Consider the following 24365-nt stretch of genomic DNA (forward strand, 5'->3'; position numbering starts at 1 on the left):
CTAACCAGCCTCCTTGACCTTAACCAAGTAATTTCAGCAGGGCATGAATTAACCACTGGGGCTTGATTGGCCAGCCACTGATTTACTAAAAAAAAAAAAACACCTGCTTAGAACTGCCAGCAGCACCTCATAGCACTAAGAATAAAATGCAAACTCCTTAGTTTGGTCTCCAACCTAAGGGTCCTACTCACGTCTCTCACCTCAATTCCAAAACATTCCCTCCTATGGGTCTTTAAACTTACTGATTCCTCTGTCCAGAGCTCTCTTCCCCCACAATGTCCTACAAAAGGCTCCTTCATTACAGTCAGTAATTGGCTCAAAGTGTCAAGTCTTCACACCGGAGTTCCTTGACCACTAATTCTGACAGCCGCTTCTTCCCTGTCCCCATGTCAGCTTTATTACAGCAACCTGTCCTACCTTCTTCATAGCTCTTATCACCATGTGAATTTATTTTTTAACTTACTTGTCCTACCTACCCTTCCCCAAAGATTACAGGCATCATGAGAGCAGGAACCTTGCCTATCCTGTTCACCGCTATAATTCCAGTGCCTAGCACAGGGCCTGAAAATAGCAAGTGCTCAGTAAGTAGCTGTTGAAGGAGTTAATGAACTACATCGATGAAGGATTTAACATTGAGATTAAATATGGAGAAACCAGAAGTGCCCTAATGGAAACAAAGATATAACGTGGAAGACTATTTTCTTTGTCCCCAGCTGTTGGAAGCAGCCAAGTGTCACGTTCATGTGCATGCACTGAGGTTCTGGTAAAACCCACACTATGGTGCTGTTAGACAGTACACTGGAGAGTCACCAAATCAGTGTCACCTGCGGCCAAAACCACAACCAAATTGCTCCTCTACCCAACCACATCAAAGCTGATAACTCTTCCCGGAAGCTACATTGGAAACTTACTGCAGCTCCACTGGCTCGCAGAGCGTGAGCGAAGCTTAAGTGCATCCTTGCCTACGTGTAGGCTGAATTGATATGAGCTACCCCATCTGATTACTTCACCTGGACCATACCAGGAGCCTTACGGGATGAAAATTCACAGCCACCCAGCAGGTTAGAATTAAGTTTCACAGACGAGGTCCAGTGAGGCTAAATTATTTGCCTCTCATATATAACCCAAACACATATAACTACTAAATGCTGGAGCTATACCAAGCTGGTGCCAAGGTGAAGTGTTTAGCTGGGAGGAATGCTACCCAGGCTGGTGGCATTTCCAATACCTTTTGATTTCAAAAAAATTTTTTAATTGCCACGTATTCAGAATACATTCCCTCTGACTAGAATGACAACCCCTTTTCACAGCCGTTTGCTGAAATATTACCTATTCTTCAAGTTGCAGACCAAACATAACTTCTTCAGAGAGCATTTCCCAATTTCTCCCGATTATTCCTTCAGAAGTCAGAAAGCCTTATACCTTATCCCATGAAACCACACGCTGTCTTGGGTATTTTTTTGGTAAATGTGAACACTACCCTACTCTGATCTCCAAGAAACCTCTATCTCCCATGTCACGTAGCTCGTGTGCAGCAGACATTAGGTACTCATAAAATGTTATAGGAATGAGTCAACGAATAAAATGGAACTTGTAGTATTAACTGTGAGGTAAATCACCTTTTAAGTTTAGAAATGGTTACCATTTGACTATTTCCTAATGAATGATGGCCTTAAAATATGTACAGAATCACAGAATTACTGAATCTATGTCACAGGAGCCCTTGATGGTGACCTAGGCTAATCGTCTACCCAGTTATATCAGGTACCCCAGAAATCCGTTCTACAGCATGCATTATGCAATTATTTATAATATTTATTGAGTACTTAGTATACGCAGAGAAGGGGGGAGGACAAGATAGGATACAGCAAAAAAATAAGACATGTTTACATAAGCTTAAATTCTGGTAAGACAGGTCAAAAAGGAAGCAAATAAATGAACAAGATCATTACAGATGTGGCATAGGCTGTCAGAGCCTGTCACTGGGAGAGACCACCTTAGGCAGGATACTCGAGGAGTGCCTGGGTTGAGACCTGGAGGAACAGAAGTGAGCCACGGCAAAAGCCACGGAAGAACGTTCTAGGGAGAAGGAACATCAAAGGCAAAGGCTCAAGTGAAAAATAACAGCGTATCTGAGGAACCAAACGGAGGCCAACAAGGAGGGTATCTGGCAAAGAAGACAGTGGTAGCAGACAACAGAAGAAGCAGGAGCCATATCACGTAGGATCTTGTAGGCCATGGTGAGGAATCTGGATTTTATGCCAAGAGCAATGGGAAGCCACAGAGGATCTGAAGCAGGAGCATGGCAAGATCTGATTTTTTTTTTAAGATCACTTGCGCCGCTGCATAGAGAACTCTTGCCGTGGTGAGGGATGAAAAGAAGTAAGGAGGCCAGTGAAGAGGCAATCGCTAGTCGCTCAACTGAAAAGTGAGGGTGGCTTGGGCAGGGGGTGCGGCCACGGGAATAAAGAGAAGTGGAGAGATTGGAGATATGGTTCTGAGGTTGAACTAACAGGACTTGCTGAAGGACTGGAGGTGTGCGTGTAAGGAAGAGGAGGGGTCTGCTTAAAGAAGTGAAGGGATCAATTCCTGAGAAGGGGAAAAGTGGGGAAGGGGCAGGTTTAACTGGGGAAAATCAAGAGTTTTACTTTGCCCAGGGCAAATATAAGAAGCCTATTCGATATGTACGTGAAGAAGTCAGGTGGGATTCGAAGCTGGGGCTCTGAGGTGAGATTTGGCTGAAGGTACTATTCAGGAGATCAGCACACTCCAGCACTCTAAGTCCTGGTCCGTTCGTCTTGTGGGGACACAAAACAATCGCAGTGCCTCTTGCCTATGCACCCTCTGCATCTACCAGGAGGCCGGACTTGATCCTGCGGGTGACGCGGAGCAGGAAGAGGCTGAGCAGGGGAGCTCGCGGTCCGGCCGGGCTCCGCGGAACCGCTCAGGGCGCATCGCTCCCGGCACGGAGGGCAAAGGCGCAGCGACGTCGGGGAGGCCCGGGGCAGCCGCATGACGCCTGCCTCCCGCGGTCACCGGAACGCCGCCTCGCTGGCCGAGGTGGGCGCGGAGCTGCCTCACCCGCACCTGCAGGAGGCCGGCCTCGCCCTCCCCCACCCGGCCTACCTCCCGCCCTCCTCCAGCCTCTCCCCCTAAGCCCGGCTCGGCCTCGCTCTCACCCGCCTCCTTCTCCTCGCGCCTGGCTTTGCTCTCGCCCTTGGCCGTCTGGCTGCGTGACTCACGTCCCCGCGGCCCCCTGCCCGCGGCCACCTGGCCGCGCAACTCGCTTCCCCGCGGCTCCCTGCCCGCCGCACGCTTCCGAGCCATCTTTGCCTGGGCAGGACTGGCGGACGCTGGACGCACCTCGCCGCCAAGGGACGCAGCCCGCGCGCTGGCTCCGCCCCCAGGCGGGGCGAGGCGCGGCCACGCCCCCTCACTGAGCCGCCAGGTACCCAATTCCCCCCGCCCCAACGTCGGCGCCCCTGATAAAGCTCCGCCCCAGCCCCAAAGGACCAATGCCAACTGCAGGAAGCAAGAAGCAGCAAAACCGATTATTTCTACTTCCGGTGCATTGCGTCCTCGCCTTTCCAGAGACCGGAGGGGGTTCTCGTGCTCTCGCGAGAGGCGGGAAAGAGCGCAGGGTTTGAAAGATGGCGGATGACGTGGACCAGGTGAGTGTCTTCTGAAGAACTCGCTTCGGCGCGGCTTTCCCACGCCCAGGCCTGGCTCTGCCCCACTTTGCCTGTCAGGGTTGCTTTCTCCAAGCTCACGGCAAGGTGGCCATTTACGCCGCCTCTTTCTGGGTCTTCACGGCCTTAATCTGCCTCTTGGTTAACCGCGCCTCCTCCCAATTTTGCCTCAGGCCCTGAGATTTTTTTTCTGTTCGAAGTCTGCTGGAAACTAGTTATTCCTCACTCTCGTCGCTTCCTTTCTCTTGAGTCTCACCTTTTTCCGTAGGGTGGGGAATAATTATCCTTGCCTGCCTCACGGACCTGTCGGGATTCTGATAGAAAGCCTGATAGTACAGTTAAGGAGTTGTTATCGTTACTGAGCGCAGCAGTTGTTGCAGTCAACAAACACCTAGTGAGCATCGTCTTTGTGTGGTTGGACACCGTTCTGAGCACCAGGGACACTGGCATTGACGTACGTGGTCCCTGGCCCCACTTGAAGTTTATATTCGGGGAAGGACGGGTAAAAAGTAAACATAAGTGTGCGCGATATGCGGGGCTGTGATGTGGTATGAAGGTAACAAGCAAGGAACTGGTATTCAGAATAACTGATGGTCCTGCAGGCTTTCTCACCCGCTCTCCTTTCTTTCCAAAATGCTCTTCCTCAGATATCTTTGTGGATCAGGTTACAGCTTGTTCAGCTTTCTACTGAAATCTCATCTCCTCAAAGAGGACTTCTCTGGCCACCTGGCATCAAACGGCACTCTCCAGTCTGCTTTATTTTTCTTCCTAGCATGTTATTGGTTCATATTAAGTATATGCTTCTTTATTTAATGCCTGTATCCCCCAACTGGAATGTGAGTGCCTTAAGAGCAAGAGTTTTGTTCACTGTTCCGTCCTCGGGGTTCAGAACGGTGCTGGAAACACTCAACAGATACTTATTGAGTGAATAAATCGAATGATCAGGGAGTCCGCTTTGAAAAGGCAGTGTTTAAAACTACGGGATGAAAAGGGTGGACAGTGGGTAGTAGGGCACAGTCATGTATATATCCTTACAGTGTTATGATTACTTATTTATATGCCTCTCCCCACTAGAATGAACTTGAGGGCAGGGACTGACTTCTGTATCATTGTAATCTAGTATTTGGTTAGCTGGTCCTTAACAAACACCTCTTGAACTGGGGATGGGGACTACGTGAGTCAGTATTTTTCTTCTTTTTTTTTTTTCCCCTTTTACTCTATGTTAGGGCTGTAGAGCCTGTAACATTCAGTCACCTTCCTCCACTGGCCTTATGTACTTACTGAAGCAGCTCTCCTTGAATAATCTTATCAGCTCTCCTGGCTTCAAGCATCCCTTCCATATGCACCCCGGTCATCCTAGCCTTGGTCTCTTTGAGACTTGTTTCCAACAGTCCTTTAATAGTAATAAAAAGAACCGTTTATAAGTACTTTTCTGTTTGCCAGATACTATTTAAAATATATCAGATACTTCAGTTAAATACATTAGCTCTAATCCTCACAAGAATTATGAAGGGAAGATTGTGGATTCCTCATTTTGTAAACAAGGAAACTGAGAATTAGAGATGGCATGATTTTTTAATCCCAATTCGTAAGTGTCAGAGTCAGGAATTGAACCCACACTGCCTGACTCCAAAGCCAATGCTTTCAACCAGTATTCTATACTGCCTGCTAAATATATTCATCTTACTGACCAAATGGCACCCTAAACTCAACTTGCCCTGTACTGAACTCATAATCCTCCCTCAAACATTCATCTCTGCTTAGCATTCTGACTAGTATGTGGTAGTCATTAAATGTAAGTTCTTCAAATTACTAAATGATATTTGAGATAAAACTGAAGTCTCTGAGAGAGTGACTCCCTACACACTGAAATGGGGTCAGACAGTTTGGATTTTGAGGGAACAGAGTGCCGTCATGATTATTTTGTCATGTAACTCCTTTCTGTGTACGTATGTTTCAACCCTCATTGATCTAGCACTTACTCTGTGTCAGGCACTGTTCGATGCCTTCAAATATGTCATTTAAGCCTCACAACAACAGTGTTAGGTAGGCACTGTCGTTATACACATTTTGCAGATTAGGAGACTGAGGCATAGAGGGGTTAAGTAATTTGCCCACAGTCATGCAGGGCACTGATGGTTCATACACTTTACTCTCTAGTACTGTATTACTAAACCTGTTTCTTTTATCAGCAACAAACTACCAACACTGTAGAAGAGCCTCTGGATCTCATCAGGCTCAGTCTTGATGAACGAATCTATGTGAAAATGAGAAATGACAGAGAGCTTCGAGGCAGGTTACATGTGAGTAAATTTACTAAATCACCTTGAAATCAGATTATTTCCTTACCGTTGCTCCCTTGTCCCACCCCTTTGAAATGTAAAAACTGTCCACTGTGGAAGAGTGTTTGAATGTAGACAAGGAGGAGGTGGAAAGTCAGCCATATTTCCAAAAGCCAAATGCAACTGTGTTTTATTCATATTGTTAACATTTATTTCTCTTAACGGAAATTGTGTGTTTATTAAAGAATATTTTCATTTCTTTCATTTTATCCTGTTTATTTGTAAATAACATTTATTTGTCCTCCATTCTCATTTAAGTGTTCTTTAAATTACTGACATATATATAAATTTGTGTTTTGTTGTGAAAAATTTTAGACAGCACAGACATACATAGAGTAAAAGGGAAAGTGCCATTTCTTTTGAGTCTATAGTCTTTCAGGTCTTTTCTTTATATCTACACATATATACAAGAATGTGTGTCCGTATGTATATATTTGCACTATATACACCACCTCTAAAAAAAATAAATGGGATCTTGCTATACACTTTGGGGATACCTTTCTTTGTCACTTAATTGTTCTTGGAAATTATTGATCATGAGTGCATATAAATCTCCTTTATTTTTTTTAAATGACTGTAGAATTCTGTATATGGTAGCAGTGATATTAGGATTGTTTTCCATTTCTTACTACTATAAGCATGTTTATACATCGACCTTTGTGTATATCTGCAAATATTTCTATGGGATTGGTCCCTTGAGGTGGTCCCATTTATTCATGAAGAAAGTATACTAAAGGTTTTGCCTCCTCTTGATAACTCGTTACTTTCCTGAGTAAGTTGTTTTTATAACTACCATTCTACCCTAAAGTGATTAAAAATAGCTACTTTTTATTGAGCATTATTTATATGCCAGGTACTGTTACTCTAAGTGTTTTGCATGTAATATCTTATTTAATCTCTGTAACAATTCTATGAGGGTAGATACTCATTATCCCGTTTTACGTTTGAAGAAGCTCAGGCTCAGAAAGATGAAGTTACTTTGCTTAAGGTGACACAGCCAGTAAAAAGAGGGCCAGGCTAGGAACCTAGGCAGTCTGACTTCAACCCCCTCTTAAGTACTATGACTCTACCTAACATGAAACCTAAAGGTAGAGAACCTCCTGTGCTTGGAAAGGAAGTGGGGACCTAGTAGTCTTAAATTACAGAAAGGAAGAAGAATCCCGGGTAATGGAATAGTGGCAACTTCGCAGAGAAAAATAGAATTGAACTTAATCTCTTGGGCCAGTGGCAAGTAGACAAACACCCCAGGACAGACGTGTTGCCTTAACTCTTGGAGGCTTCTTCAGTTCCCTGCCTACACTCAATTGTCTCTGTACTGAATGACCCTCAACCTTTTGTTTTCTGGCCCTTATCTGTAGATCTTTGCCCCCGTTTGTTGCTTTGCCTAGCAGTTCCCTGTGTTGCTAATTGGCTATTTTTATTTTGATGTGAGCTGGTGAACCATTTAACACTTGGCTAGAAGTAAGCATAAGTGGGTTCTAAACAAGCCACTCCCTCCCTCCCACCCCCTGGAGCTTCACATTTTAGTACAATGCATGAGCCTTAGAGCTTGGATTGAGGACATCCCTGAATATCTGAGTTGCAATATTTGTCGATCGAGCCCACAGGTGCCGAAAAGCTGGTGTTCTGGTGAGTTTTGGTGAGGCTATAATGTGCAGGGTGTTGCTCTACTTACTTTACTTTGTAGTGTTTATTTTAGGACAGGGTGTGTTGAGTGACAGGGTCTTGTGCTTTTAGGAGACTGCATTGCTGTCATCTTAGCAGTTAAAGAATTTTATTTCCTTTACTGTATCTTTCTTGTCACGCTATTACAGATGGAATTGAAAGAAGTATACTGAGAGGTATATGAACTGGCTTTTTTTCATAATTAAATATTATAAATACTTATGTGACTGCCTTAGATAACAAATAGGGTGGGCACTTTAAAAATAATTTCAAATTATTTTGAGTAATTCAGTTTTGACCATAACAGTTTTATATTTGTATCAGGTCAATTAAGTTAACATGGAGATGATTGGCAGAGAAACAGTATATTAGCACAGCAGGATTATTTTTTATTTGCATGTAAAACTTTGTGGTGTAAGTATTATGTGTTACTTGTAACTTAGTGATTTGCATATTATAAGCCCTGTTTATTATTTCCTAATTTGCTTATTACATTTCTTGGTCCCTCACCTTCCCACTTCAGGCCTATGATCAGCATTTAAATATGATATTGGGAGATGTGGAAGAAACTGTGACGACGATAGAAATTGATGAAGAAACATATGAAGAGATATATAAAGTAAGTCTTGCAGTTCCATTCATCGCTTTTAAAATGTCAGTTCTTTTCAGAATCCAACAGTTATTTATGGAAAGCCCGTCGTGTTTTGATACCTATTCATGGACTCAGTAGAGTGTAGCAATTAAAAAAACCAAAGGCATTGGGGTTGGACAGACCTGGTTTCCAGTGCTGGCTTGGCCACTTCCTATCTGGGGTACGTTGGACAAGGGAAGTACCTTTGCAGATGTAACTTCCTCACTGGTAAGCAGGAATATAGTCACTTCTGTCGTAGGGTTGCCAAGATTCGTTGAGATATGGCTGTGTAAGATGCCTCTGTGTGCTGGTGTATAACAGTAATACTGGACAGTGTTTTGTTTGATGTGGACTTACGTATCAATACTTACTAGAAACTAAAACTGAGAAATTTTTAAGATATTTAACTAATTAAAAATAATAAATCGATTACATTTTGACATAAGTAACATTTTTATGAATAATAGCTGTATTTTCTAAAACAAAATATTCAGTGAGAAGTGTCTTTGTTTTATGTTTTGCAAATGCTTGGCTTAATAGACAACAGCTAGTTACTCACATCTTTGTTTCTGCATTTAATCTGTTGCACTATATTGTGAATGTCACACAGATAGGTAGTTGGAAAGGGAGGAGTATTTCTTGTGGATACTTGCCTTTGATACTATACCCAAACTCAGCAAGCGGTAGTTTCTTAAAGGCTAGTTGTAGTGTAGAATCTGAAACTATATCAGTGAACTTTTCATTTTCTTGTTATATGCAAATTCATTGGTCTACCTTGCGCTTGGAATGGATTTTTTATACATGTGTGATTTTGTAACATCAAGCTCTGGTCGTTTGGAAAATATTGGTTCACTGCATTATGCAGATCTTCCAGATATTGGCACATTTTGTTGTTCAGTCTTTTAAGTATTGAGAAGCCACTCTGGCCCTCAGGACCGCCTGGATTCACATCTTGACTCCCTTGCTTACCAGCTATATAATTGTACCAGTTACCCAACTTGTCTGTGACTAAGTTTCTGTATCTGTAAAATGGGGATGGTAATACGACTCACTTCATACAGCTATTGAGGATTCATTGAGAGATTCCGTGAAAAGCCTTCAGGTGGCGACAGGCACATAGTAAGTGTTCACATGTCAGCCTTTTTTGGGTTTTGTGGTTCTGCTTTATCCCGGCTTTCCTCCTCTTTTCAACCACTCCCGACTCCGTGGCTAGTTTTCTTTCTCCTTCTGAACGTGGGATTTTTTTTAATCTGCTTTTTTTCCCCCCTCAGATGTCAATTAGTAATTACTGTTCGTTATAAGCCATCAATCTGTAATAATAGTACAGCATGAAAGCTTGAGCTCTGGCTTAACAGATCTCGGTTCAAATCCTGGCTGCTGGTGATTAGTTATGTGACCTTGGGCAAGTTCTAGAAATTTTTTAAGCCTCAGGGACCTCCTCTGTAAAATGCCAATACAATAATTGTGCCTTCCTCCCAGGATTACAGGTTGCAGTGAATTTGGTGCTTGTAAAGCTGGTGGCAAGTGGTGATTGGTGGCCATTATGATTATGGATAAATCTGTGTCTCCAGCTTTTTTCTTTTCTGAGCTTCACTCTCTCATTTCCAATATTCTTATTGAAACTATGTCCACGTTGGATGTTATCTCAAACTCAGTACATATAAAACTAAACTTCTGGTGTTCTTCACCTTCAAAATGAGCTCATTCTCAATTCCCTGTTTCTGTTCATGATTTTCTCAGTTATTTGGACGTTATATCTCAGAATTTTATATAACAAGTCAGCCGAAAACTTAGTGGCTTAAAAGTACACACGTTTATTAGCTCACAGTTTGTGTGGGTCAGGTGTCCAGGCTCAGCTGGGTCCTCTGCTTCAGGGTTTCTCACAAGGCTGCACAAGGGCTGGGTTCTCATCTGAAGGCTAAAGTGGGGAAGGTTCTGCTTCTAAGCTCACTTTCGTGGTTGTTGAGAGGATTCATTTGCTCGAGGGTTTTGGACTGAGAGCACCTCAGTTCCTTGCTGCAGGGCCTCTACCACTGGCAGCTTGCTTCATCAAACCCAGCAAGAGAGCTGGCTAGCAAGGTGGAAGTGACTATCTTATGTAACCTAATCATGATAGTGACACCCACTAACTTTGTAGATTCTACTAGTTAGAAGCAAGGCACAAATTTTACGCACACTCAGAAGGAGTGGGTTACACAAGTGGGTGAACACCAGGAGGCAGGGATCCTTGGGGGCGATCATAGAAGCTGCTTACTTGTATCTCCAGAAAACTATAACTGAATTAATAGAGAATCATTTCAGATGAAGTGGTTTCCATATGAAGGTAAGGTTGGAACTTTTTAGTTCAGAAGTATGACCACTGAGTGAGGGATTTGAGTAAAATGTATCAGTTATTTTGATGAGCGCTGACTCCTTCACTGAACTGGCTATGGTAAGACTAGGTTGCCTTTTGCAACTAGAAGGAAACCAGAAGGCAGTGCTGCTTCCTAGTAGCAGACAGCAGACATGATCCTTGTTTCTCTGAGAGTGATTCTCAGAGTGTGTTCCTCGAACCAGGAGTATGTGCACACCTGGAGTGTGTTAGAAATGCAGGTTCATGGGCCACACCCTGGCCTACTGAGTGAGGATCTCTGGGCATGGAGCCAGGAAACAGCCCTAAGGGTGATCTTATGCACATTGAAACTTGAGAACCACTGCCCTGAGAGTGTATTATCTGGGAAAGAGTTAGATACATTCATGGATGACACATAAGTGTACTTGATTTAGCATACTACATTTATAGGTGCTACTTGAATTTACTGTTGGGGCTTCTCCTTTTATGTTAGTTCCAGTACCCAAGAAGCTCATAAAACATGGTTCTTACATTTTTAAAAAGTTCTGAAGACATAGCTATTACCAATATTTTCTGCCTGGTGGAGAGAGAGTTCTTTGTCGGACCTACATGTGGTCAGTTGTGGTACAGATTCGTGTAAGCTAAAAAGGATAAATTAATTGTCATTGCCCCACCCACCTCCACTGTAGCACAGCAGGGACAAGGATATCTGCTGCCATAAAAACTCCCTTTCAGAAAAGGAAAGAACAGGAACGTAGAGCAGTTACTGGTCCTTCGCACTGATGGATCCCCTGGGGAGGCAGTAGTAGAAGAAATCCCTTGGTTAGGTCATGTATGTCCTGTGTGATATTTGGGACATCCTAAAAAAAATTCTTTTTCATTTATCTATAATTCAAATTTAATTGGGCGACCTGTATTTTTATTTGCTAAATCTGGAGGCTGCAGAACGTTCACAGAAACGTCTCACTTATGCTGGAAGACTCAAATTGTCAAAGGCTTTTTTCAGCCAGGCTATGTGTGGGTTCTTTGGCAATACCATTTCTTTAAAAACTTATGACTTCATATATTTCTGATCTGTTTATTTCCAATCAGTTCTTTGGGCCAGTCACCTCAAAGTCTTTTTCTGTACAGAACTTGTAGACACCTTTATTTCTTTAGTTCCTCACCTCTAATTTGTGTAACTACCTCTCCCACAAATTAACGTTGACTACCTTGGGTCATTTGCTAAAGTAAATTTGGGTGGGAAAGGGACACCCTTAATCTGATCTTCCCCTCAGGGCTGAGCTTGTTTACCTGAGAAAATTTACAGGGCCGCTTTGTTCCTTAACGCATTTTTCCTGCTTATTGTCCACAGTTGGGAGTCTAAAAACAGTTGGCTTTTATGACATCATGAATGCTGTTTCTTGTAATCTCTACTTGAAAACCAGCTAGTTCTCACCTAAGCTCATCTCTTCCTTACACTGCCCTGCCCAGTGCATCAGGTTAACAGCAACACTACTAACGTTTGGCCTTTTCCAACCTCTTCCCCAGAACCTGTAGGTTTGGGACATCTTTTGGGCTTTTTCCAGCCTCTTCCCCAGAACCTGTAGGTTTGGGACATCTTTTGGGCTACCTTTGGAGTCAACGTTTACTTAATGTTTTGCCGAGGCATGAGAAAATTTCAGACCTTCCATATCTGTTTCCTTACAGCCTAAGGCTTGTTCCCTAGGCTAATGCAAAAGGTATCCATTCTGTATATGAGTGCAGTAGCACATAGAAGCAACACAGGAGGGCTTAGCACAGTAGGATTTTATTTGTACCCACACAACGGTCTTTAGTGAGGTTTTAGGTCGGTACAGTAGCTTTCTTCCAGGTGCTCAGTCAGGGACCCAGGCTTCCTGGCTCTGCCGTCCCCAGGGTTCTCCATAATCTGAGTCCATGGTCGCGGGAGAACACAGAGGCGCCTTTGTGGGAGGTTGCTCATCACTTCTGTTCACTTTCCATTGGTTAAAACCCAGTCCGTGGCACCATCTGGTTGGCAGGGAGCATGAGAAATGTGGTCTAGCTGTGTGCCAAGAAGAGGGGCAGAAAGGGCTGGGTGGATAGCGGACGCCTCTGCCCCAGTTGTGTTCCAGGAAAAGAAACAGTTAGTAGATGGTTCTTTGTGCCACAAAGGTAAGTGAACAGGTTTTTTAAGCAATTTGTTTGTGTTATGCTGAATCTGTGGTTTTTTGTTTTCAAATTTCTTTCTCGAAAAATAAATAATACTACTACAAATTTGTATAAATGTGTTCTGTGTTTTTTTTCCTCTTCCAGTCAACAAAACGGAATATTCCGATGCTCTTTGTCCGGGGAGACGGTGTTGTGCTAGTTGCCCCACCATTGAGAGTTGGTTGAAACAAAGAATTTATCCTGTGTGGAAAATAGGAGATTTTGTATGATTGCCTCTTTAAATGTAGAAGATACTCAAAAGAGAAACCGGCGTACGTTTTGATTTTAAGAAATAACCAAGAATTCTTCCACTTCTGAAATAAGTTGATTTGCAGATAACTCACAAATTCTTAAGCTAAATGGCATTTTTATTTTTGTCCAACCCTTCCAATAAATGTGATCACCAAGATGCAGAACTTTTTCAGGAGTTGATTTGCTCCATTGCTTTTTCGGACAATTTCTGGGTTTCTTTCTTTAAATTAAATTTGATGTTTCCTTTTTTGATTTTTAATGCAGTCTCCTGTCTTGTGAATTCTTTCAAATAAGCACATGTGTTCCATTCACTTTATTTGTACACTTTTGTGTTGCATCTACTGTGTTTGCGGCACCAAGTTGAGTCCTGGGAACGACAGTTTTGTCCATTTGCTTCCCTTCCTGGAGTCTTCTGGAAAGGCAGTTGTTGAAGCCAGTAACTGCAGGACAGTGAGGTCAGGGCTGATGGCGTCATGCAGGTATGGGATGCCGTGAGAGCACAGAGAAGAGCACCATGGGTGGGCGGTCGTGGTGGTGGGGCTCTCGTTGTAAACACTGGCACTGCAGTGAAACATGGGAGGCTGGTTCTCTTTTCTCTGGCCGGGTTATTTCTAAGGCCAGGCTTCAGTGGTTGTTAATCCATTATCTAGCACAATATGCTTAACATATGCACAATATTTTAAGCCACGTGCAAGAAAGATGCTTTCTTTAAGGCGTTGTGTAATAAAGTTTCATTTTATTTCTTGTGCCTGTTCCTGCAAGTTAGTGGAGAAGAAAAAAACAAGTGTGGGCAAGCTGACAGATGCCTTACCTTACGTGAGTAGACAGGAGAGAACCACTCACTTCTGCCAGCCGCACTTTGTCCACAGGCTTCAGTAGTCCCAGGACGCAACCTGTTTATAGCAGCCTGTTCACTGTTGAAGGAATGGGACTGTGGTTCTGATGGTAGCAAGTGGTTGATCCTTTAGATCACCCTGTCTGAGTAGAATGCTTGCCTAAGTGCTGATGATGGTGATACATGTAATAATTGCCACCTTTTGTCGAACAGAGTACACCAGGCAAAGGCATTTTGTGTACGTCTTCCTATTTAATCCCTGCAGCAGCTCTCCTGCAGGATGTTACGAGAAACTGAAGCTCCATGAGCTTTCGTTGCTTGTCTGTGGGTCTGAGGAAGTACCTGTGTGAGTGAGTGGGCCAGGCGTGTGGTGCAGCTCTGGCTCCTAATGTCCACCACAGCCATGACGGCCACTCTGCGGTTCTCTCCACGTTGCATTTACTTTTAGTGGCATCTGATATCTGTGCCTAATTCCTGAATACTTCTTCTACTCCGTTCTTGGTCATCTTTCTCTTTTTTCTCCTAAAATTGATAGGTTACAGCAGAACTTTTTTTGGCTGTGAGGACTTGTGTACATGCACACATTTCTGAAAACCATGAACCTTACAGTCAGACACAGTTGCCATCGCGTGCACATAAAACTCAGCAGCCCCGTACAAATGTCCACTTACTCCTGTCTGCTAAGATACAGGGAGGGGGCAACAAAAGATTTAACTGCAGGATAACCATCTGCGTGTTACCAGATGGGGGTTTTGTGAGCCCTTTTGGAGCTCACGCTACCTGCCTGGAGGGTTGGAGCTGGGACCCAGTCCACAGCAGGGGCCGCTCAAGCAGCGTCCTGCCACAGATCCCCATCAAGGCTTTCTCTCCAGGTCTGCAGGGGCGCTGCCCTCTGATAGGGCCCCCGGTGCCATACCTTGGACTTCTGGTGCCACATAGCACACCGAGCTCTGGCCAGCTGGACGGCCCGTTGTCGTTGGAGCCGGTGACTGGTGGTTTCTGCAACGCGGTGTCAACGTAACTCAAGGGGAGCCTTCTACCCATTTTTCCTTTGGAAACCTCTCAAGCAGATGCCATACCTGGATCCCCGTGTTGGTGGATTCCTGAAAGAGATTGTCGTGAATTGTCACGGCTTCCCACAAAGAAAGATGGACAGACAGAACGTGGAACTACACACTCAGCTTTGAGATGAAATGTGCCCAAATTGAGATCTGAGTAACTTGAGTATCGCAAGTAAGACTAAAAGCATTAGCTACAAGTGGGCAATTTTCACACATTTGAAATAGTGGTTTTTGTAGATCTGCCCAAACTAGGCTGTTTTCACACTTCCTTTTATTACATATACAGGCGGACCGCGGGGCTATTGCAGGTTTGGTTCCAGACCACTGCAGTAAAGCGAGTCACAGGTTTTTTGTTTTCCCAGGGCATGTAAAAGTTATGTTTACACTATACTGTAGTCTATTAAGTGTGGAATAGCATTAGGTCTAAACAATGTACATGCCTTAATTAAAAAATACTTCATTGCTAAAACATGCTAACCATCCTCTGAGCCTTCAGCCAGTCTAAATCTTTTTGCAACAGTAACATCAAAGATCACTGATCACAGATCACCATAGCAAATATAACAATGAAAAAGTTGGAAATATTGCAGGAATTACTAAAATGTGACACAGAGACATGAACTGAGCAAATGCTGTTGGAAAAAATGGCGCCAATAAACTTAATGCAGGGTTGCCACAAACAATTTGTTAAAAAAAAACGCAATAAAGTGAAGCACAATAAACAAGAAATGCCTGTAATATATACCTACATTGATATTAGCCTGTAGTCAGAGGGGAGGAATGTTCCATTGTGTGAGCAGTTGCCAGCTGTGAGCAATGCTCACCTGCACTGGACAGGGAGAGTCACTGAAAATTCCAGGAGTCATCCTGGCAGGAACCAGAGGCTCATTGATGTTTTTGTCCCTCAGCTCTGCTGAGCTATGTGGATTTCATTCTTGGGCAAGCCCTGCCTGGTAGCAGATCCAGGCTTACAGCCTACCTGCTTGCCAGCTGCAGTGATCTCATTCTCGATTGGCTCACGTGCTGGTCCATGACTAGTCATCGTGGCCAAGAGAATACAGGGTTCTGATTGGAACTAAGAGTCAGATTATCCCTGCCTGGGCCATGTGGTCTGAGGGTGGAGAGGGGTAACCTCTCTAAAGGGAACCAGGGAAAAGAGTGGATGGGAGCTGGAGACAAAGAATGCCTGCTACGTAAGAATAACTTGTAGTCTCCTCTAACTTCTACAAAAATAAGCCATTTTGATACTTGATTATTAGTAACAAATTTCTTGGAACACACCTCATAGCAGACATTATGATTTGAAGCCATCACTCTGGAATCTAGTAGGAGGCCCTCGAGCACCCTGAGCGGGGTCGGTCAGTGTGTAAGGAGCTTAGATGTGTTCCATGACTGGGCCTGATAGTAACGAGTCCTCTTGGGGGGCCAAGGTGGGGACCTGCAACGCAAGAGGGTATTCGGCTGAGAGTAGGTATTGGAGTCCTCAGAGCTCTGAGGAGGGTGGGATACTTGCATGATATGAGTGAGAAACAGCGAGCCCCACCCAACAAGTGGCTTTTTGTGAGCAGGGACCATTGTCACAACCCCAGCCCAGGGCTTGGCCAAGAGTGTGTCCCCAATAAATGCTGAATAGCTGAGTAAACCATAAGAAAGCCAGTGACAATACTATGGGTGGAAAGGCTAAATGGTACTCTTTTTTTCAGCTTTATTGAGGCATAATTGACAAAATTGTAAGATATTTAAAGTGGACATTGTGGTGACTTGATATAAGTATACATTGTCAAAGGATTCCCACCATCTGGTTAATACATCCATCACCTCATATTCATCTTTTGTGTGTATGTCTGTGTGATGAGAACTTTAAGTTCTCCTCTCAGCAAATTTAGATTATGTAATACAGTGTTGTCAACTTAGTCACCATGGTTTACATTAAATTGTCAGATATTACTCATACCTGAAAGTCTGTATGTTTATACCAACCTCTCCCTGTTTCTCCCACCCTCCAGCCTTTGAAAACAATTTTTCTATGAGTTTGACTTTTTCCTTTTTTTTTTAAATTCCACATATGATACATGCAGTGTTTGTCTTTGTTTGGCTTATTTCACTTAGCATAATGCCCTCAAGGTCTATCTACATTGTTGTAAATGGCAGGATTTCTTCTTTTCTCGTGGCTGAATAATATTCCATCATTTAAATATATATGTGTGTGTGTATATATATATATATATATGTATATTGCAACTTCTTTATCCATTCAGGGCAAATGGTACTTTCAAAGTACCGTTGCACATTGTTTTCCAGATACTTGTGATGTCCTGCCCACAACTGGACTCTTTTTGCCCTTCTAGCCATCTTGCCCCCATTACCATTTACCTGAGAATAGCAGTATATGCCAACAGTAGATACCTAACTATTTATCAATTTACATGGAAAACTAACACCAGAAAACAAGAAAGCCAAGCGTTTTATTTTTTTTAATTAATTAATTTATTTTTGGCTGAGTTGGATCTTCATTGCTGCATGTGGGCTTTCTCTAGTTGTGGCGAGCAGGGGCTACTCTTCATTGCAGTGTGCAGGCTTCTTATTGTGGTGACTTCTCTTTGCGGAGCATGGGCTCTAGAGCGCGGGCTCAGTATTTGTGCTGCATGGGCTTAGTTGCTCCGCGGTATATGGGATTTTCCCGGACCAGGGCTCAAACCCGTGTCCCCTGCCTTGGCAGGCGGATTCTTAACCACTGAGCCACGAGGGAAGTCCGCCAAGTGTTTTAATTCCTTTTAGATCCATTGCTCAATTTTAATACCTGGAGCACGTAGGTTCTTATTTTCTTGCCTGCTTCTAGAAGTTTCCTGGATGTAGAAGTAGCATGCCCCAGCGCAGGTTCTGATATTGATTACAACAGAGGAATTTTTTCTTGGCAGTCATCCTACCCACCTACAGTGCTATGGGGATCTGGGCTCTAGGTGTTGACAGGACTCCCGGAGTTGCCCTTGGTGGGTTGGAAGACTGACCACAGAGTCTGGAGATGTGGTCAAGTCAGATAAACCTGGCTACAAATCGCAGCTGTGCCACGGGCCAGCTGGGCAAATTACTTATGCCCTAAGGTCAGCCTGTAAGGGTTGGAAAGCTTTTCTATAAGAAGCCCAGGACGGAGCCAGGAACGTTGCAGACACATCACAGACCCCCGGTTCAGAAGTCACAGAGAAGGAGGCAGTACTGGGAGGCCTGTTCAGTTTGCTCTGGTCACTTACTCATCTTACTTCAACTATCCCCACACTTTCTCCCCAGATAGATTCCAGGAGGACCATGAATGTGAAATAATTCAATTCAGTCAATTAAAATTTATTCTCAAATGTCTTCTCTGTGCCAGGCTCTGTCCATGGAGGACTGAAAACACAAACAGTGCACAGTGCTAGTGCTGTGAGGCACGTGGAGGGTCAGGTGTTGAGCACACAGCGCGACTCAGTGGAAGGTGGTCTAAGTAGGTAATGTTTGAACAGACATCTGAGCAGCAGGAAGGAGCATTAGTCCAGGCCCCTGGGAGCCGTGCAGAAGCTCTGAGGCGAGAGCAGTGTTGCCTGGTCAGGGGTCTGCAGGGAGACCAGCAGCAGGAGGGGGAAGACCTGAGGGCCCACACACAGCCCCTGGCGTTGTGTGATGTGTAGTCTGCACGGTCCCTCCTGATCACACACTAACACTTCACTTCCTTTTCCTTCCTCCCTCCCTCCCTTCCTTTCTGTCTGTCTGTCTCTCTCTCTCTCTTTTTTTAATTTAAAACTTGTTTATTGGTATGGTTTCCCACTCAACTTGGTTCAGAGTGCTTTTAGTGCTGTCTGTGTCTGTAAGCTCTGCTTTTCCTCCTGTGGCCTGGTGAGGACAGTGGAGCAGCCAACGTGCAAAGCTGCCATGTGCGTGGCTCCAGTGGTGATTTCGTGGCTCACTGGGCATCTCACACCCATGAAGCAGGACCTGGGGCTGTGCACCAGGCACTTCTCCTTGTGTTTCCTCTTCTCTTCTGGAGAGAGATGGAGGGCCTGAGCCAGAGGCATGTTCCCTCTCGTGGGAGGTGTTACCCCCAGTAAGGGCCTTCCCTTCTCAAAGGGAGGGATCTTCCTCCTTGAGGCAGGGGACGGCTGGGAGTCTGTTCCCTTGAGGGGAAATGACTGCTCTCCCCTCAGGTGGCCTGGTGGGAAAAACAAAGGTGGAAATAGCTCTCTCATCCGTGTTTTGTGAATTTTGGCAAGACTCGCACCCTTTCTGGCCTCACGTGAGGGAAATGCAGGGAGAATTTGACCACCCGGCCATGGGCTTGTGCTCCTAATGCAGCGCGCAGCTCAGAGCGTGCCTCCACTGCCATCTCAGATGTCAGCAGCAGGTGGCGCTGTGCTCCCTGCTTCTCTGCCTCCACGTTTCTTGGTCTGCAGTCAGCGCCGATTCGTGCTGGCCAGCAAAGCCTGCGCCACTTATTTCCTTAAATAAGTGGAGCTCTAACCCAACAATATCTGTTGCTGCCAGGATCAAAGAAGGAAAGAAAACAGCGTGCTGTCAGGCCCCAGGGACTAAGTTGTAGGGTGAAATGTCCCTCGTGCCCACATCTTACTGAATTAGAATGAGATTGTTGACAAGACCACATCCCAAACAACATGCCTTTTGTCAGCACTCTGTCCTGTGTGTGCATGTGGTCGACAGGTGGTCGGAGAGAGCTCTTATCAGGGTTTGAGTCCAGATGCTGCTGCTGTTGAGCAGATCCTCTTACCTGCTCACAGCCTCAGTGCCTTCATCTGTGCAGTGTCCCTTCAGCTTAAGCATTGTGTGTTGGGGGGCAGGCTGCGATCATTCTGTTACTGATTAAAAGAGCCTCAGTTTGGAGTTCTTGAAAAACTCTTGGTTATAGTATTCGAAAGCCAACAATTGTGTGCTAGGTGAACGGTACAGATCTGGAGTCAAGAAGCCTTGCATTCATTTCCCCATACCACTGCTTACTAGGTGAACAACAGGTCTGGCCTCTGCTCTTCAGTTTCTTCCTCCATAAAGCGAGGATGGTAGCCGTGCCCACCTCATGAAGAGGCTAAGCATTCACTGGCATCCACCCAGGGTCTGGCTCAGGGCCTGCATGCAGTAGCAGCCCAGAATATCTTTGTTTTCCTTAATTAAGCCAGCGGCTCCAAGTACCGTTCTTGTCTCCTCCTGTCTGCATTTCAGGCCTCTGTGGTTGGTCCATAGTACAAAAGACCAGTCGTAAATATTTCTCTGTCTTATAATAAGGATCAAAGCTGTTCTTTATGAGTTCATAGTTTCTGCCTGGCTGAGTCTCCTACAGCATTAAAAAAATAATAATCTCATTGATCTCTTTTTGCATTGTTTTTCCTTAAAGGCTTTTCCAGGCTGAGGACTGCTAGAAAGTGGGTCGGATAAAAGCTAATCATGAAAAGGATTTGGAAATCAGATGAGAGGTCAAGGGGTCTTCCCTTGTGCAGAGTCTTGACCCTCTCCCTCCTTGATTCTCAGCAGTGTTTTTCTCAGTTCAATATTAGGGTACAAGAGAAATGAGTGGAACCAGGTCTATGAACAAGGTCACCCAGCAGCATCACGAGACGATGACATCACTGTCAGCTCTTGCCCAGGAAAAACCCAGGGCTCAAATAACCGAGGGAAAGGACAGGTCATCTTCATGGCAGGTTGACAGAGCTGGTTGCAGGCTGCCATCAACTATCAGGCCCGGGAGTGTTGCTAAAAATTACCCAGGGCCACACCCACCTCTGCTCAATTTGCGCTGGGCAGCCTCCCTGCCCTCGCATGCTCAGGACATGAATATCACCAACAGGTGTTTTTTTTGTTGTTGTTGTTCCATTTCCTAGAAGAAAGGTTACCAACTGCCAGAATCAAAATAGAATGTGAATTGTGTCCCAGGAATCCTGTCCGATCCAAGCACACTCATATTGTGCAATGACCTTGAGGGGATAGAGCAGATAAGCGAAATCTCAAAGTTATTTTCACTTTGTTGGAATTGACATCACAGAAGGCCTCTCATCAGCTTCTGTCTCCAGGCTGGTTATGTTTCCGCAGCTGCTGCATGTCAAGTGAATCCTGTTTTTAGTGCCCTGGAGGGACACTGTTGCTTAGGTGAACCTGAGGCAAAATCCCTCACATGAAGAATCCTTTTGTTAAAGTGAGTGGTTGCTCTCAACTTTATCCATTTCCCAAATTCATGGTTTTATACATTTTTTTTTCTTGGCTTAAATTCTTCATTATTCTTAATGGTATGATAGAGTTTTCCATATGGTAGTGAAATACCTATGGTAACTTTCCTGAAGAACAAAAAAAAAGTTAAATTAGAGAATTCAGAGCTTTGTAGATTTGTCTTTCGCATATATGATGAATATTATCTTTTTTTAATTGTAAAAAACTATAAAATTTATCATCTTAACCACTTTTAAGTGTACAGTTCAGTAACACTAAGTATGTTGACATTGTGCCACACACATTGTGTTTTCTTAAAGCAAAGCGCTTATCAACAATTAGAGATGTCCCCTATCTGCCAAGTGTTTCTTCCATGAGGTAATACCTTATTACTACGCCTACACTTACTTTTTCAGGATTTCAAAGCTCTGGAAAGTAATTCTGAACAAAATCCATGGGCAGTACTTAAAACATAGGGAACCCTAAGAGAAGGCTGTGAAGATAATTCATCCTTTATTTGTCACAGTTCTAACTCATTTGGATAGAAAGCCTGTGGACCTGCATAAGGAGGGCTGGCCTCGGGACTGTCAGATGAGGGTCATGGTTAAGGCATTCACGTCATGTCGTCTGTGCTTAAAGTCTCCAGTGGCTTCCCATCTCACCAGAGTGACCTCTGCATACCTGACCCATCTCATCCCGCCCTGATCCTACCCCTGCCCACCTTTCTCACCTCACTTCCTCTGGCATTCACACTGGCCTCCTTGCTGACCCTTGAAAATGTCAAGCTCATTCCCTCTCAAAGGCCTTTGTATTTACTCCTACCTCCTTCTAGAACAATCTTCTCAACTTGTGCTGAGCAATAGAAACACTTACGCAAGTCATAGCATTCTCAGTGCCCAGGCCGCATCCTATACCAATTAAATCATCATCTCTGGGGCCTTAATGATCAGTATTTTTAAAAAACAAACTCACCAGGGGACTTGGCCTTAATGATCAGTATTTTTAAAAAACAAACTCACCAGGGGACTTCCCTGGCTGTCCAGTGGTTAGGACTCTATGCTTCCGCTGTAGGGGGCACAGGTTTCATCCCTGTCAGGGAACTAAGATCCCGCATGCCACGCAGCCAAAAAAGAACAACACGAAACAAAACAAAACTCAGCAGGAATTCCAATACAGCCACGTTTGAGAGCCAATGTCCTGGATCAGTGGTTCTCAAAGTGTGGTCCCAGATCAGAAATAGTAGCATCACCTGGGAACCCCACTCTAAACTTACTGAATCAGAAACGTTAAAAGTAGAGCCTGGGAGTATGTATTTGAACAAACCCTGCAGGTTCTGTCACGTGCCTAAGTTTGAGAACCATTGTCCTATATCCTCGGTGCTCACGAGGTGGCTTGTGGGCCAGCAGCGTCAGCATCACTTGGAAGCTTGTTAGAAAAGCAGAACCTGACACCAGCTGGTAAATGCAACCAACTGAATCAGAATCTGCACTTTAACAATATCCCAGTGCTTCCTGCACATTAACATTTTAGAAGCTTTCTAGCTCTGTCCCCTGTGAGAGCCTAAGAGCAATAATGCACTGGTAGCAGGAGCCTACCTGGCACCTAGAGCTTGGACTCTAAGTGTCTTTTAATACCAAAAGGCTTGTTGGAGAAAAGGCTTATTCCATGGCTCGTGCAGGGAAAATGCAAGATGAGTCTTAAACATCTTGTGCCAGAAAGCAAGGAAATGCTTAAAGAATGATGGGGACACGTCAGAAAAACACAGGGGCTGGGATAAAGGGGCTCTTGTTGGCCAAATAGGAAACAAATCTGGCAGTAGTGGATTATAACCTGTTGAATAAAGTAAAAGCCAATGGGTTTGTAGTGCTATAAGGAAATAAATTATTGTGTAAATAAATGAAAGAGAAGGAAAAACTCTTCCTTGCAGTAGAATGCCAACTAATAAGCATAGAAGGAAAGATGGAGTAAGAAAATCAGCCACGAATGCTAAAACTGATGGGTGAAAGTTTGAGGAACAGAATATTTATATTCTAAAAGTACCTCCCCACAAATGATTTATTAATTACAAAGGGGACAATAGTAACTTTATAGTGGAGAAACCTGGCAGAGACCACCTTCACCCAGCAGTCAAAGTTAGCATCACCCACCCTGGGACAGACCAGCACCACGTGCCTCCCGCTGTGCAGTGCTGAGGAGGGCAGAGTGTACGTTCAGTGGCGTTCCTGCCAAAAAGGCATAACCGAATCTGCTCCTCAGGAAGCATCAGGAAACCCAAATAGAGCAACAGGTCACAAAGTAACTGACCTGCATGCTTAAAAAATGTCAAGGTCGAGAAAGACAAAGAATGGCTAGGGAAGTGTTCCGCATTAAAGGAGACTAAAGAGATGTAAGGACTAAATGCTGTATGAGATCCTGGACCCAGAAAAATATATGTCATTTTAAAAGGTCATTGTAGGAGCAATTGACAAAATTTAAATACGGACTGTGGTTGTGTAAGAGGATGTTCATTTTTTTTAAGATTTATTTTTTTCTTTTGATGTGGACCATTTTTAAAGTCTTTATTGAGTTTGTTACAATATTGCTTCTGTTTTATGTTTTGGTCTTTTGGCGGCGAGGCATGTGGGATCTTAGCTCCCTAACTAGGGATCGAACCCACACCCCCTGCATTGGAAGGTGAAGTCCTAACCACTGGACCTCCAGGGAAGTCCCGAGAATGTTCTTATTTTAGGAAATACACACTGAAGCATAGGGTAATGGGGCATTATGTTTGCAATATGTACTCTCAAATGGTCTGAAAAAAGTATGCGTGTGTGAGTGTGTATGTATATGTGTATAACATGTAATATGTTTAGAGAGAGAGAGAGTAAAGAGGGCAAAACATTAACAGTTGGTGAATCTAGAAGATGAGAGTTTCTTATTCTATTTCAGAACTTTTCTATAATTTAAAATTATATCAGAATAAGAGTCATATCCCCTCCCCTTGAAAAAAGACCTATGAGAACAAACACCAAAATAAACCAAGCAAGCAGCAGTGATCCAGAGCACTCTGGGTTCCGAGTTAAGTCTGACTGTCTCCTGGTCGTTCAGGTCTGTACTCCTCTGTCACCTCCTCAGAGAGGCCCCAGCTGGTCACCCCATCTAATGCAGCCCCCAGCCACCACTGTCAGACCCTCTCTGTCATGTCACCTGCT

The 24365-nt window shown here is 44.2% G+C and overlaps 3 protein-coding genes across 3 annotated transcripts in view; 2 read left to right on the plus strand and 1 right to left on the minus strand.

Annotated features, from left to right (window-relative positions):
• XPC (XPC complex subunit, DNA damage recognition and repair factor) overlaps positions 1-3454 on the minus strand; it is a 35432-nt gene extending 31978 nt beyond the window's left edge. The window contains exon 1 of the mRNA XM_070046582.1: positions 3180-3454. Within this exon, the coding sequence (XP_069902683.1) occupies positions 3180-3327 (148 nt within the window). The 5' untranslated portion in view covers positions 3328-3454. The remainder of the gene's footprint in view (positions 1-3179) is intronic.
• Positions 3455-3512: 58 nt separating this feature from the next.
• LSM3 (LSM3 homolog, U6 small nuclear RNA and mRNA degradation associated) lies at positions 3513-13360 on the plus strand. The gene is made up of 4 exons (XM_030849535.3): positions 3513-3671; positions 5882-5992; positions 8220-8315; positions 12955-13360. The coding sequence occupies exons 1-4, from the start codon at positions 3651-3653 to the stop codon at positions 13033-13035; spliced, it is 309 nt and encodes a 102-aa protein (XP_030705395.1). The 5' UTR covers positions 3513-3650; the 3' UTR covers positions 13036-13360.
• Positions 5958-24365, plus strand: part of SLC6A6 (solute carrier family 6 member 6) — a 265923-nt gene continuing 247515 nt past the window's right edge. The window contains exons 1-2 of the mRNA XM_030849523.3: positions 5958-5992; positions 8220-8315. The gene's annotated coding sequence lies outside the window, so the exon portion shown is untranslated. The remainder of the gene's footprint in view (positions 5993-8219; positions 8316-24365) is intronic.

The sequence above is a fragment of the Globicephala melas genome, chromosome 11 (assembly GCF_963455315.2).
Source record: "Globicephala melas chromosome 11, mGloMel1.2, whole genome shotgun sequence".
Classification (NCBI taxonomy): Eukaryota; Metazoa; Chordata; class Mammalia; order Artiodactyla; family Delphinidae; genus Globicephala; species Globicephala melas.